This window comes from Saxophila tyrrhenica (genome assembly GCF_035928015.1).
Source record: "Saxophila tyrrhenica strain CCFEE 5935 chromosome Unknown scaffold_12, whole genome shotgun sequence".
Lineage (NCBI taxonomy): Eukaryota > Fungi > Ascomycota > Dothideomycetes > Mycosphaerellales > Extremaceae > Saxophila > Saxophila tyrrhenica.
This window is the reverse complement of record NW_027041744.1, coordinates 591,001-605,424: the sequence shown is the minus strand read 5'-3', so window position 1 is coordinate 605,424 and position 14,424 is coordinate 591,001. Positions and strand designations below refer to the sequence as shown.

Genomic DNA, 14,424 nt, shown 5'->3' with positions numbered 1-14,424 from the left:
TTTGTCGTCACGTTCATGCATGCGAAACTGCCGTCCGACTAAGCCTTAAGCCTGAGCTTCCTTCTCCTTCCCATTCTGCGCATCATTTGACTTGTCAATCCTGGTCCACTCCTCTCTATCGTCTTGCTCATCAGCTGTATTGGCCGTCAACTCGGGCGTCTCCTCATCCTCGATCTCTTCAGGCAGGATCAGGTTCAAGAGCAAAGCGAGGAAAGCAGCAACTGCAAAGCCAGTCTCACATACTGTGCGTCTGTTAGCAAAACTCTCCTCGAAGCCCAATGCTGGAGAGCATTGCACGACGTACCGAGCTCAATAGCATTGTAGAATCCAGAAAGCGCACGATTGTCGCCCTCGTAAGTAAAGACGTAGGCGAACCAGTCAGGTACCAGCGTGGCTCCAAAGCCGAGCGCCAAGGCAGCTGTCAGAATGAATCGATTCCTTCTCGTGAATGGCACCGTCGAAATGATGCGGATACCCGAGGTGGCGACGGCGGAGAATAGGAATGTGGTCATGCCACCCAGGACTGAGGACGGAATGGCAACAAGAGCAGCTGCAAACTTCGCGAAGATGCCCATCACCAACAGCCAGAAACAGCACGCATACCCGGCCTTACGGTTGGCACATCGAGTCAGTGCAATGACACCGTTGTTCTGAGCGAACGTCGACATGGGCGTGATGGTGCAAAGACCAGCGATAATGCCGTTCAAGCCGTCCGCAAGCACCCCTCCTTGGATTCGGCTGTCAAAGAGTGGCCCATCGACTTGGAGTCTTGAGACATCGCAGGTTGCGGTGATGTCGCCGATGGCTTCCATGGCCAGCACAATGTACACGGCCAGCAGCGGAAGGACTATGGGCCCGTAGACGCTCAGCTTGAAAGTGTGGACCCAGATGAAGCTCCCGACAGGAGCGCCGTCGATGCCCGATCTGTCCTATTGGAGAATGAGTGGTCAGCGATGCATATGATATGACTCAAGGCTCTCTACCGGGGACGTACAAAGTATCCGCAAGCGGCAGCCACAATACAGCCGACGAGGAGTCCAATAACGACGGCGCAGCTCTTCATGATCGGTGAGCCGAATCGCTCACAGAAGATGATCGTAACGAAGACAAGGAAGCCAAGTCCGATGTACTCTGCACTCCCCCAGGGCAGTGCGTGCGGCGCGCCAACATTCGGACACAGTCTAAAGTCTCCAGTCTCTGGTCGTTCAGAGCAGCTTCCCGAGCCTCCGGCCCAATCTGTCGGTCATGTCAGCTGGACGTCTTCGGGATAGAAGCAGCTAGAACGAACTCTGGAAGCCAGACGTGATGAGATTGACACCGATAAGCAGGACTGTCGGGCCCGTCACGAGGGGTGGGAAGATCTGACAAAGTGTTAACATAGGCTTCATCTCTTCGAGGAACGGTGCTATGGTACCTTTTGTAGATATCGCGGTGGCGTGAAGGACATTGCGATTTCGATGAGAGCGCAGATACAAGCGGTGCCAATAATTGCACCATAGCCATCGGGGCAAGGCAAGGGGTTACCATCTGAGTCCGAGGGGCAGAAGCCAGTCTCGTACCTGAAAGACAACAAAACAGCTTATCAGCAAGTGCTCTAGATGCCCTGAGAGTAGTCCAATAAACAGCTGAGACACTTAAGTTGCTGCTGACAGCGCCTCTGGGCTCTTGATCATGCTGAACCATTCGATCGATCTGCGTACGCCGACATCGAGCATTTGCCGCCTCTGTCTAGTTTCGATATGGAAGAACTTACATCTGAGCAAGCGCACCAGTTGCGACAGGTATCGTAGCGAAGGACGTCCCCACCACACTGATTAACCCGGTTCCAATGTAATAAGGAGTCCTGTAGATATGGAACCTCGTAATCTGAATGGAAGACAGTAGGCCACACACAATCAACGAGGTGCTGACAAGGTACGACTGGAGATCCGGCGTCAAGTTCGCAGAGCCTGCCAGAATAATCGGCGGTGTGATGATCCCAGCCAACATGGACAGAGCATGCTGGAAGCCAAGTAGCAACGCCAATAGCACGGGCATTTTTTCGTTGAGCCCAAAAAAAGGTGCCGCGCGGCGTTGACGCTTCATAAAGGGGATGTTTGGGGTGAAGAGGAAGGCATAGTCGTAGGTGCCGACAAGACCATCCTTCGTTGTGAAGGCCTTCACAAAGCTTTTGCCTTTGTCGGACCAGGTACCGCGGCGTGTGGTTTCGGGGCCAATTCGATCTGGGGCGTCGTCTTTGACGTCTGTTGATGAAGACATGTTGTCGTTCTGTACTCGCTCAAGCACAGATGGTGTTGCAGCGTCTCCAATCTTGAGGCCAGTTGAGTGTGTAGCGCATGCGGAATAGAGAGGTCGACGCTGTTAAGTACCACAATCACCAAAAAGCTTTGCTTCTGCTTGATCGGCAGTCGAGATAACGTGTGTCGGATGATGCTCCAGAGAAGCAGATGTGGCGTTTGTGCATTGAGGAATGGATGTGGAGAGTCTTGAGAATCTTTTATAGATGAGAGATACTCTCTTCCTTACCAGATCTGTCGGAAATTCAGCGGCAGAATGGTCCCATCTCGACCTTCTGGCATACTGATGGAAGGCGCCGAACGTACGAAAAAATTGTGTACCACCGGCGACCGGCGAGTCCTTATCAGTAGCTGGTATCGACCCCGTCGTTCGAGCCCACTGAGCCTGCAAGAGGTCGACCAGGTTGGACAAGATTAGCGAGTCTCCACATCGGTGTCTGCCGGTCCTGCGCGGTGTTCTGCGACTCGACGTGTTCTCGTCGAAAGCCCCATCGATACTGTTCTTTGAAGGGAAACGTCCTGCTGCCGTGGCATGCGACGGACGATGTAGATAGAACGAAGGCAGAGAGAAGAGAAAGGAAGGACGACATCGCGAATGTGATCTCTGACGCTCAAGCCTCGTGTTGGTCCGGTCTCTTGGGACCTAGTTTAGGAGGATCGTTGACCGTGAGCATCACCACTCGTGGACTCGTGGCGGAGCAGAAGCATCAACGTCCTACGGAATCCAGGTGAGGATGAAAGTGCTTTGAAAAGAATGTCTATTTGACAAGGAAATCACCACAAATTACCCATCACAGCTGTCCCTGATGCCGAACGCTGAATTCTCAGGTATAGGTAGCCTCCAGGCAGACCAATCTACCATGTCCCTCCAAATCCTCCTTCCAATGCCATACTCATTCCCAATCCCAGAACCAAATCCCTCCTCCCACTAAACTACAAAGCCAAAGCCCTCTGGAAGCCTCCGTCACACAGGTCATCGACGAGCCTTCATCGACCCCTGGTTGGTGCGTATGACCGTTGCTGCTGCTGATTGCCAGACTGGCCGGCCTGCTGAGCCGCCTGTAAAGCCTGAGAAGGACTCACACCCGATCGAGAGATCGCACCGAGCCTCACAAGTGCCTCTTCAGAAGCATCCTCGCGGGACTGGTTGGCGCGTTCCCCGTCATACCAGAAGCGGGCGTCGACCTGTAGGCCGCAGACGAAGACTTTGCAGCTCCAAGCAGTGCGCCCGCCTACATCATCATCAGCTCGACTTTGGTCATGGAGTGATGAAGGTTGGACATACCTCGTTTGTCTGAGACGATTTGGTAATCTGGAAGCCGAACGTTGTGCTGTTGGCAAAGGTCTGCGTTGCGCATCAGTTGGTAGTCGGTCTGGAGGTGAGGGTACATCGGCTTACTGACGAGCTGGTCCTGATAGGGCCCGCTCCCTCTGTCTGAAGTGGCTGTTGCGCTGGGGGTTGATTTTCCAGACATGGTTGTGAGTAGCGGAGTGCAGACCGGTGGGTACTGAGAGGCGAAGGAGGTCGACTGAAGTTGAAGGATGGTAAAGACCAGATGACAGCGCACGATGATGGATGATCGGACGAATTGGGTCTCAAAGAATCAACTTGCTTGATGTACTGACAAGGACGATACATCTGAGCCGTCCGACGTCGCGAGACTTATAGCCTGGGCAGTTGTTTGCGCTGTATACCGAACGACTGTTAGTGGTGCCGGTGAAGCAGGCGGCCGTTCACAGTGCTGCATCCTCCCTCGACAAATGGGTGTGGTGGTCTCTGTGGCCCAAAGGAACGGGGTCACAGGCTTGTTGGCAGACCCTCAGATCCCACCTCTATGTAGTGAGAGGCTCCGTTGGACTCGTAGGCAAACGTTTCTCCTTGCGGCCACGTCCCAGGCGAATAGTGTGGGTTCGGCTCGCAAACGGACCGCCAGCGCATGAACTGATGGGTCTAATGCAGCGACATATGGATGGCTGTCCTGCTTGTTGGGCAGCAAAGTCGAACCGTTCGCATGTTTGCGGCACAACGGCGCTGTCTTACTCCACCCCAGTGGCAAGACTCCGTGTGACCAGCGTGTCAAAGAAAATCCAGCAACCACTCACGAGGTAGGCCGGCTTGCATGAAGAAAGTGGGCTGGTATGCATTACGTCTGCACGCTAATGCCACTGACACGTTGCTCCAATCCTTCACTGTGGACAGATGACGTGCGGGTGTGTCGGACGTCAACAAGGCGTTGGGTTGTTTGCACAAGCGTTGTGCTCGTGGAAAAGGTCATGCGGTTTTCAGTGGTCACACAAGAGTTGGGGGGATGTGGGCAGTGTCGGGTCCCTGCCGCAGCAGCATGCATCCGGTGGGCATGCGTCCCAGCGACGGCTGATTGCGCAAGACACGAACGCTGGTCAGATTAGTTGCATAACTTATTGAAGCGTGTAAGAACAACAAGCGTATGGAGGGACCGAGATTGTACAGATGTGGACCCGGGTGGAATCACCGCCAGCCCCCACCCACCGAGGCAAAAAGAGCACAGAAACGCTGGACTTGAAACCATTCGGTGCATGCCGAAGCTGTTTGTCGAAGGAACAAACTGATATAATTACACTCGTGTGATCATAAGAGCCTCAACCGTTTCATGACGGGAAGCTGCATTGCCTCCAAGTAACACAGAAAAATTCTGGCTCATGCCGCTGCTGTTTGCGGACCTCCGAAAATGACCAACGCCCCCTGTGAGTACGGTACATTCAGTACGATTCGTGGCTGGAACCGACAACGTCCATTATGTTACCGGTAGTCCCGACTGCTCTGTCGACTCGAAGCGTTCGGCCTTCGAGGACCAACAACACTCACGGCAGCAGATGGCGGCCCACCGCTCGAGGATGGACGGCTTGCCTGTCCGGAGAATGTGTCTCTTCTGCCGAACATCTCATTGATCAAGCGTTTGGGTCCCACGTACTCGACGCCGAATTTTGGCACCGGAATAAGTAGTTGTTTCGCAGTCTCAGAGTGGAAGTGATTCCGGATAGTGTCGTCAACCAACGCAATGAGGCCGGTAGCCACCACAGTGTCAGCGACGTCTTTTCCGGAGCGGATGATCGCTTTATCAGTAATTGCCATGGTGCAACGTGGGATCCAACCACCGCTGTTTCGCTCTTCTTGCGCCTTTGTACGGTCCAGTCGATCAGGCGTGATATGTGCGCAGGGTCGGTCGCTTCCAGCTCTCATCAAGTAGAAGGCCGCTTCTCTTCGATCGCCATCCCAAGTCACCACGCGTCTCCATGCGTAGCTCACACCCCAATACTGAAACTCGTAGCGTTTGTTTCCCTTTGCACCAATTCGCTTGACGTCGACTTGAGCGTAGTTCGAGAACTCGAGCTTGATTGACTTTGAGGGCACAAACTCGTCCTCCTTTGTCCCGTGGCTGGAGGTCATCTGGCGATCAAAGTCATTTAAGTCGTCTGAGGTTATTGAAGCGTATCCAGAATCGTTGCGCTTCAAGCTGGCAAGCGTCGGTACTGCCGAGCTGCGTCGCTCCGACTTGGGTCGCATGCTCTGTAGGGCGTTGCTGAGGGACCGCTGAATGGCGGGCCGCTTTTCCTGAGCGGCGGTCTGAGACTTCTGAACTGAGTGACAGACTTCACGTCCCGAGTCCCTGCAGTACCGGCGTAATGAGAACTCTCGGTGCTTGAGGTCGTGCAGACGCAGGTGGAAAAGTGTCATGTCGTAACGCTTGCGATCATCAAAAACATCAGCATCGACTCTAAGATTCATGTTCCCATCGATCGTTGAGTCGTCATGTCGGATGTGTAATTGACGACCAGATGGAAAGAGATCTGAAAACTCTGAGGGCGTCGCAGCGATCGCAGACGACTTTGTTGGTTGTCTTGTGTAGTCTGGAACGTCGAAGTCGGGGATGTCTTCTCTCTCCGGCTGGTCCAAGTCGCCATCGACTGTTGAGGCGTACGTCTCAACCGAATTGGACGGACTCGCAGGTGGACTTTCGAACACCTGTCTATCGTCGAAATACCGCGGCGGACCATCTCTTGATCGACCTTCATGTGTGTGGCATCGGACGTGGTGTGACTGTCTTGTGGAGTTGCTCGAGCATGAGGTAGGTTGCGTTTGATAGGATCTGTCGCTATTTGATTTGTATGAGCGGTCGCTGTCGGAGTCGGAAGGGTATCGTCTTTCGCTCGTTGCAGGTTGCTTGTAGGCAGATCGGATGTCGAACATCTCAGGTCGATGATGAAGAGGCATGCTGGAGTCTGGTGATACTTTGTATGCGAATGCTGTGGGTCTTCGCAGTCTGGCCTTATGCTGTAGAAAGCAAGCTTGGTCGCACCGCAGCAAGTAGCTTCAGTGTAGTAGGCCTATACCGGCGGGCCAGAGTTATCCAACACACGCGACCATGTGTGCTGCGAGGTTCTAGGCGTCTACCTGACCGGCCGTGGGTTGTTATTGAGGCGCTGGTAAGAACGACATTTTGGCGACTCAAGCACCGTGTACAACAGCAGCGACGGGAGATGTTGATAGTAATGTCCGAACAATAAGAGCGAACCGCAGCGAGGACTGGCGAGTGTTGGAGGGTGGTGAGGTACACGGTCCAAGCAGGGGTAGGATCATGCCCAGTGCGCTTTGGGTTGAAGACTGGTCCCTTCGTGGTAAGCGTTTCCGGACGGATCGACAGAACCTTCAGCATCGGCGAGACGAGAAACCCCCGGAGTTCATCTCATCCAACCACTACCCTCCTCTACCCTCCTCCATCCCTCGATGACTTTGCGTCGCGATTTGTATCCGATGATCCGCCGTTCAATTTCTCTTTACCAATATTCCTTCTGGTCCAAGCGACTGAGACAGTTGCCTGCAACACGCCAACAACTGCGAGGCGGGATGAACCATCCACAAGGCATCGAGTGACTCCTACGCGCCCAACAGCTCGCAAGGCTGCCTATCTTCACATGCGCTCCAGCTGCGCATCACACAACGTGCAGCGGCAACGACGTAGATCGGGATAGGCAGCTAGGTGGTTCCTGGCGAACCCGGAGCTCTGTCGTGGCTCCACCTCCCCCACACATGTGTTGTCGTGCAGGCAGTGGACGATCACAGTTCATCAGAAAATTCTACTGTACGGACGGACCGAACCCTGTATCTGCTGAAAGATCAGCACTAACATCAGCTCCTGATGGGTGGACATTGAATGTGAGTGTTCATGTGTTCGGTGATGAGAATCAATCAAAGACAGACCCAGCCATCGTCTGCGGCTTCAATGTTGCATTGCGCTTCCCGCGGTAATGCAATGTGAGGAGATCGCCTATCATCGGTCACGAGAGGTGCCAGCTTCATGTCTGAGTCGGCACTGCCTTCCGAGCAGTACTCACTTCAACCTCTGGACGCCAGACCACAATTTCAAAGCTTCAGGCTGGATTTCAGAAGAGTTGTTGGCGCCATCTCAGCACATCTGTCCAGATTTTGTCGTGTCCGAGGAGATGAAAAAGGCGTAAAGCCAGATTCCCAAGGCAAGCGAGGTCCGCTTCGCCCTCCTGGAGTCAACCTTCCATGCAACGGATCGAGCGAATAGCACTGGCATTGCTCTACTATTGGCGGCCTCTGCAAAAACGTGCGCAGCAATGGAAGGTGCAAAAGCATACTTGTTCTTCCAGCCGTTGCTGCGCCTGCAGTCATGGCTGCATTGCTACCCAAGAGGACTTCCAATCGGCTAAAGATGGTGGCATGACGATAACGGGATCGCAACATGTGGCCGAAAGGACCCGTGTGCTGCTCATCGCACTGTCGGGCAGCTGAGGAAGCCAGGGTTTGGAGTCGCCAGTCAGGAAGAGACTCTGGTGAGTCGATCGATCGCAGGATAATGTGCTCCCGTCGTGAGACTTCATCGGTAATGGACGGCGAGCAATCGCGAAGCACTGGCTGTCCCTCCGCGCTGATCGATAATGCCTAGTGCTGCTGACCTCGACAGGACAGGCCGAGAATTCAGCGGAAGATGAAGAGCCGTAGCGCACCAACACGACGTCAGAAGTGTATATCTGGCACCGATATGGGCATGAGGGGAGCTGCGAAGGAGTTTCGTGATTGATGACAACGGGTCATGCTGGAGGCTTGTTCTCCGGGTGAGTCGTGGCGATCGCAGACTGCTACGCCGCTTGCCGACCAAGCTGGACATCTTGAGTGAGACGTGTCTTCGGCGGGTGGTGCTAGCCGCGGAGCTCATAGGAAGGCACATGAGCCCGAGACTTCTTCTAGACCGCAAAAGTGAGATTGCGTGAGAATAGCTGGCGATGCCCCTGAGTGGCGGCACCAGTTGTTACGCTTTAGTTTTCGATAGTTACGGTACAAACTCCAATTTCTTACATGTCCGTCTTTTCCGAGCTTAAGAATGACCATGGTGTCGCATCGATGGCGGATTTCTACTGAAAATGGTACCATTGGTAAATAGAGTTGACCATAGAGTTCCGGCTCGTCGGAGTCTTGTCGGACCGGCGCCGCCTCGGCCCGCTTCATGCATGATCTAACAGCTCGCGTCCCGAGCTCAAGACCTCTTGAGGTACATGTACATTTCGAGATTCGTCGTATCCAACACAGCAATCGATCAAAACGCATTAGCACACGTCTCCTGAGACAATGCTGACTGCTCTCGATCGACGAGGAGCGCCTGCAACCGGACGGCGATAGAGCAAGCAGACAATCCAACATGCCGCCAGCCAAAGCCCGAGACGAGTCGCGTTCAGAGGCTTCGACAGCGCGGGACAGACAGGTCGCAGCAGCGGCGCACGCGAGGAAGAGCAAGAATGGCACGTCGGCACCACAGAATGGGAGCTCGTTGAAGGAGCTGGCGCTCGTGAGCACCGAGTCGGGAAACGTGGTTGCGCCTGGCCAAGGCACGGGAGTAGGTGATATAGCATTCAGCACGACGGCGTGGCGCTGACGGTGCATTGATAGATGGCTTGGAACGACGCCCCTTTACAATTACTGAACACATATCGGGTTGCACACAACCTGCCATCGCCCGCCGCATTCACTTCGCCTCTTAGCCAAGCGTTACTGACGAACCCCGGGATTGGACGACAGAGTCCAAGTATGGCGCGGAAGAAGGAGAAGCGGCGGGTGTCGAAAGATCAGCTCGCACTGTCGGTGCGGAAGCATTTCAACTCGGCTGCTGTGAACGAGATAGATGTGGCTGCTGGATTGTTCTACAAGGTGCACAACAAGGAGAAGGCGTTTCGGATGCGGTCAGCTCCTGGCGTGACGAAGAAACAATGAAGTGTATCATTGGCCACCTTCAGTTTCATTGCGTGTATCATCGTTGACGTTGGTTGTGTGCCATGAGGTGCTTTCGAAGGTGAATCCGGCATTAGTATTGAGACGAAGTTGCTCTCTCGCGGTCGACTCAAGCACCGTTTTCTCGGTACCCGGACGGTCGCCTGTTTCAATCGACAGGATGAAAGGCTTCCACTGTCTTCGATCATCCCCATTCACACTTGCCCGCACGATCTTACCTCCAGAGAGCACAATGGATTTGTAGCCATCTAGTCGACGGTTTGTACGCTCAAAGTAGTCCTTTGAGGCAAGGAGCTCAACTCGTTGGCAGGCTCTGCCAAGCTGTGCTTCAAGAACAAGCCTTCTCTCTGTCTCCCATAAGGTGGTTTTGGGGTATATTCCTGGAGAGGGGAATAGCCAGTAGGACATAGTTCGGACAAGGGGCAAGCGGCTATAACTTTTTGTCGGCCAATCACCATCAGAAAAGTCTCGTGATTTGGGGCGTCGATGGCAACCGCACCGTACACGCCGCTCTTGTCAGTCAACAGCATTTTGTCGAGGCCAGGCTTCCATTGTGACACAGGATATGCAGCAACCACTTTCCACGGTTTCCACGATGGCTGAGGCAGTATTGCCGATTGCACAACGACTCCGATGCTTCTCTGGCATACGAAAGACTGCTCGCCTCGGCCGCTGTACGTGATCAGCAGTTCTTGGAGCTGCCCGTATTCCCTCGTCAGATCTGTGGCTATGTCGTGAACCAAGACCAGTCTGCTGAAGCACGCCGTCTGGCTCGAGTGTATAGAGAAGACGAACTCTACCTCGACGTTGGTCTGCAACGGACTGCTGGTCTGGGGTGAGCGACAGGGTCGGGGAAGGCTTGTGTTCCTCAGACGCAGTCCAACACGACTTCCTTTGTACGTGCAGTTCAGATATGCAAAGCTGATTGTGAACTCATTATCCTGTCTCCATTGATCCCGTGGAAGATCCAGGCGCACACCTTCGCCTGTAAGCTGCATGAATGTACCCCAAACCTCCTGTGGATGTTCGTATTTGTGGTCAAGGTAGTCTATGTTTCGTGCATCCCTGCCAAAACGAACTATTGAGTTGGCGAACAAAGAAGTGTACGGCCGTGGGTCGCTGGACGAATCCTCCCCGACATCCCAAGCGAAGATGGATTGATCGGCGGACGTTCGGACGATCTCTTCTTGCAGTCTTGGAAAGGCTCTACGGCCTTCACCATAGAGAAAGGGAATGTTGATGTTGAACAATCCCAGAAGACTATACGCAGCATCTTCAATGCGAGTTGTCTCCCTCTTGGCTGCCCACGACATGCGCTGGGCGATGCTAAATCCACTGGGCGAGCGTCCTGGGAAGTTGCCTCGTAGAGCGTCGACGTGAATACCTGTGATAGATTCAAGAGTGTTGTATAGTTGCGGCTTCTCTACAATATGTCGCTAGCGTCTATCAAAGAAACGCAACTTCCTTGGAGCCAAAAGTTCCTGCAAAGTCCAACCTCGCGTGAACCATCGACTCCGTTCCAGACTTCGTTTCGTACAGTCGTTGAGCACCCGTACCCTTCCATCGTCAGTCACAGCGTGATACAACTGCTTGCCCACGGCCCCAAGTAACTTCCGAATCACTGTGGTAGTTAGTGCAGCGCTACATGCTGCGTAATATGCTGCTTGTGGGCAATGCACCGATATCCATCTCTTGTGGGTTTCACAGTATGTTCGCAACTCTTCCAACGATGATAGAGATTCTATATCCGATTTTCGTGTCTTCGCCTCCCGCATTGCCGAAGGGTTTAGTCGAGTGATCATCTCATGGTAGAGACAAGTGCGAGCGTCATGAGGAGATATATAGCTCATCTCATGGTAATGGTACCGGGACCAGTGAAACGAACCTTTTCGGTTCTTCGCAGACATGCTAATATCTAGCTGAGGGCATTTTGTGCAGTCGCTGAGGTAGACATAGCAAACTGCTGCAAGGCTGTACCACCTGTACATGGAATTGATGGCTTCGGAGAGCTCGGCACTGCTTGATTTGTCGATGCAGCAGGTATCGATCCAAACGTAGCGATGGCCGTCTCGACTGGCTTGCAGGCAGGTATTCGGGACCTTGTTCCATCCGGCTTTGACATGCGTCGTGGTTGATTCGCGGGGTCTGGTGAAGCATCAGTAATCATAGTGTTACCGGCAGGAGCCTAGACAATCGCCCTGCAGACATATTCGCCATTTCTTGGAGTAGCTGACTGATCGATGGACGCAGCAATTACCTTGTCTTGAAGGCATCCAGCAAGTCTTCAAAAACATCCGCTGGTTCAGCCTGTCCTGAGGATGTATCACTCCTTTCGTCTACCTCGTCGGATGAGCCCTCAAGGCCAGATCCATCAACTGAGCACGTGTCGCTGTACGATGACACAGAGCCCATAGACCAGGTCTCTCCATCCCAATCTCTCTGGTCATAGCGACGATCGTCGTTTCTTCGCGCCGCAGCTAGGCTGATTTCAATCTCATGCTGCGGGCCGAGAGCAATATCATGAAACAAGACTTCATGTTTCTCCCAGGTATGTGAGAGGATAGCAAATTGGGGCAGTGATCGCTCGTCGATGAACTCCTCCAGTCTCGCTTCATTGTCGTAGATGAGTGCCTCCGCGTCGAGAAGTCTCATGGTGCCGGCGGGATAGATGGAAGACCTTCCAATACCTCACCAGGAGCTGAAGAGATTCATGTTCCTTGTTGAAAGGGCTTCGGTAGCAAGGCTGAGGTCAAGGCTGAGAGCCTGATAGCATGCGTCACAGTGCCATTGGTCGGTATCACGCCACCAACAGCTTGTCGACATACCTATCATTGCCATGGGACGGGATGCTTTTCGATACAGTGTTGAATCTGCTTTTCGGTGGAATTCTGCCACGTGAGGCCTGTTCCTGGACACAGAGCGTGGGTTTTAAGACGAGACGTCGTCAAGAGGAGGCGCATCGGACCTTCTCGAGATCGAGCCGAGCGGCATCGGCCGAAAGTCTAAATTTCGCGGGATCATCTCCGACTCTCGACAAACTTTTGTACAGCATCTCCATCTGTACATCAATATCCCCTTCTACAGCACCTCGCGCCATGAGTCTGGCATCACCTGGACTGATACCAAAGGCTACTACGCCCCTACGTATCCTCGCCGCCAGCAGACCATCATGCCCGAACCAATATAGAGACCAGCAACACCCCCGACGCTCCCTACATTCTAGCGCATCACAATCATGGCACGCTCGACCACGCCTACCATCGCACAGCCGACAGAGCACGAACCACGAGCGAATAGCTCCATGCCGGCAATTTCATGCCTCGCCGGTTGCGCAGGCGACGAAGGATCCTTATAAGTCTCTCGGGATCTCCTCCGGCGCATCATCCGGGGAGATCAAGAAGGCGTACTATGGGCTGGCCAAGAAGTACCATCCCGACACCAACAAGGATCCCAAGGCGAAGGAGAGGTTCAATGAGGCGCAGAGCGCATATGAGATCTTGACGGATCCCAAGAAGAAGGAAGCATGGGATCAATATGGTGCTGCGGCGTTCGATCAAGGCGGGGGCTTTGATCCCAGCGGAGGCGCTGGTGGAGGGCCAGGAGGCAGTCCGTTCGGCGGTGGTAGCCCGTTTGGCGGATTTGGTGGTGCGAGCGGCGGTGGTGGGTTTGGAGCCGAATTCAACTTTGAGGATCTGTTCTCTGCTTTCGGTGGCGCAGGAGGTGCGAGAAGAGGGAGAAGAGGCGCAAGCCCATTCCAAGAGGAGGTCATGGTTGGTGAGAACATTGAAGTGCAGACGCAGATATCTTTTATGGATGCTGCAAAGGGTGTGCAGAAGGACATCAACATCACACCCCTCGTACAGTGCAAGACTTGTACTGGATCAGGGTTGAAGAAAGGCGTGAGCAGGAGTCAGTGCCAGACTTGTGACGGCACAGGTACAAGGGTGCACTTCATGCAGGGCGGCTTCCAGATGGCGAGCACGTGCAGTACATGTGGCGGCGCTGGTGTATCAGTACCCAGAGGTGGCGAGTGTGGAAGTTGCAAGGGCAGTGGTGCCACGAGAGAACGGAAGACGGTCACGATCGACATCCCAGGAGGTGTGGAGGATGGGATGAGACTACGAGTGGTGGGCGAGGGTGACCATCCACCTACCGGTCAGGCCGCGAATCCGAAAGCAAGCACCTCGAAGGGCGATCTCTATGTGTTTATCCGCGTAGCGCCAGACTCGAAATTCTCGCGATCAGGATCGGACGTCCTATTCACGGCTTCCATCCCTCTCACGACCGCCGTCCTTGGTGGCGAGATCAAGGTACCAACGCTTGATGGGGAGGTCAAGGTCAAGGTTGCCAAAGGTACTGGAACAGGTGACAAGATTACTCTGAGCGGCATGGGTATGAAGAAGCTACAGTCTAGGAGAGGCAACAACGGCGACCTCCGTGTCGAGTTCCGGGTCAACATGCCGAAGTATCTGTCGGTGAACCAGCGGACGATCGTCGAGATGCTGGCGGACGAGATGGGCGACCAGAACGCCACGAGGGTGATGAACCTTGGAAAGTTCAAGGAGGCTCCACCGTCCGATTCATCCAAAGCGGAGTCTGGCTCTGCACCTGGGTCTGCTTCTGCCGAGGACCACAAGAACGAAGGTTTTCTTAAGAACATGTGGCATACCGTCACCGGCCAGCATGATCATCTGAACGACCAGGAACAACAGCAGCAGCCGCAGAAGCCGAAGAAGGAGAACGGCCAAAACCAGAGCGAAGAGGAACCGAAGAAAGCTTCCGGTTCTGGTTCTGGTTGAGGAGGTGTGTACCATTGAAGATGTTGTATATTTGCAGCGT

At 54.0% G+C, this 14,424-nt stretch overlaps 6 protein-coding genes across 6 annotated transcripts; 2 read left to right on the top strand and 4 right to left on the bottom strand.

Moving 5' to 3' along the window:
• Positions 1-45: 45 nt before the first annotated feature.
• Positions 46-2,259, bottom strand: LTR77_007812 (uncharacterized protein; the record flags this gene model as incomplete). Its single annotated transcript, XM_064805048.1, has 6 exons — positions 46-221; positions 305-929; positions 995-1,236; positions 1,289-1,361; positions 1,415-1,559; positions 1,754-2,259. The coding sequence occupies 6 exons, from the start codon at positions 2,257-2,259 to the stop codon at positions 46-48; spliced, it is 1,767 nt and encodes a 588-aa protein (XP_064656890.1).
• A 1,025-nt stretch (positions 2,260-3,284) lies between these two features.
• On the bottom strand, positions 3,285-3,772 carry LTR77_007811 (uncharacterized protein; the record flags this gene model as incomplete). Its single annotated transcript, XM_064805047.1, has 2 exons — positions 3,285-3,529; positions 3,583-3,772. 2 exons carry the CDS (start codon positions 3,770-3,772, stop codon positions 3,285-3,287), a joined length of 435 nt encoding a protein of 144 aa, XP_064656889.1.
• Positions 3,773-4,974: 1,202 nt separating this feature from the next.
• Positions 4,975-6,549, bottom strand: LTR77_007810 (uncharacterized protein; the record flags this gene model as incomplete). Its single annotated transcript, XM_064805046.1, has 2 exons — positions 4,975-5,019; positions 5,143-6,549. 2 exons carry the CDS (start codon positions 6,547-6,549, stop codon positions 4,975-4,977), a joined length of 1,452 nt encoding a protein of 483 aa, XP_064656888.1.
• Positions 6,550-8,998: 2,449 nt separating this feature from the next.
• On the top strand, positions 8,999-9,567 carry LTR77_007809 (uncharacterized protein; the record flags this gene model as incomplete). The annotated part of the gene is made up of 2 exons (XM_064805045.1): positions 8,999-9,193; positions 9,247-9,567. 2 exons carry the CDS (start codon positions 8,999-9,001, stop codon positions 9,565-9,567), a joined length of 516 nt encoding a protein of 171 aa, XP_064656887.1.
• Positions 9,568-9,833: 266 nt separating this feature from the next.
• On the bottom strand, positions 9,834-12,237 carry LTR77_007808 (uncharacterized protein; the record flags this gene model as incomplete). Its single annotated transcript, XM_064805044.1, has 3 exons — positions 9,834-10,969; positions 11,471-11,730; positions 11,843-12,237. 3 exons carry the CDS (start codon positions 12,235-12,237, stop codon positions 9,834-9,836), a joined length of 1,791 nt encoding a protein of 596 aa, XP_064656886.1.
• A 443-nt stretch (positions 12,238-12,680) lies between these two features.
• On the top strand, positions 12,681-14,384 carry MDJ1 (mdj1 protein precursor; the record flags this gene model as incomplete). Its single annotated transcript, XM_064805043.1, has 1 exon — positions 12,681-14,384. The coding sequence occupies one exon, from the start codon at positions 12,681-12,683 to the stop codon at positions 14,382-14,384; it is 1,704 nt and encodes a 567-aa protein (XP_064656885.1).
• Between the last annotated feature and the right edge of the window lie 40 nt (positions 14,385-14,424).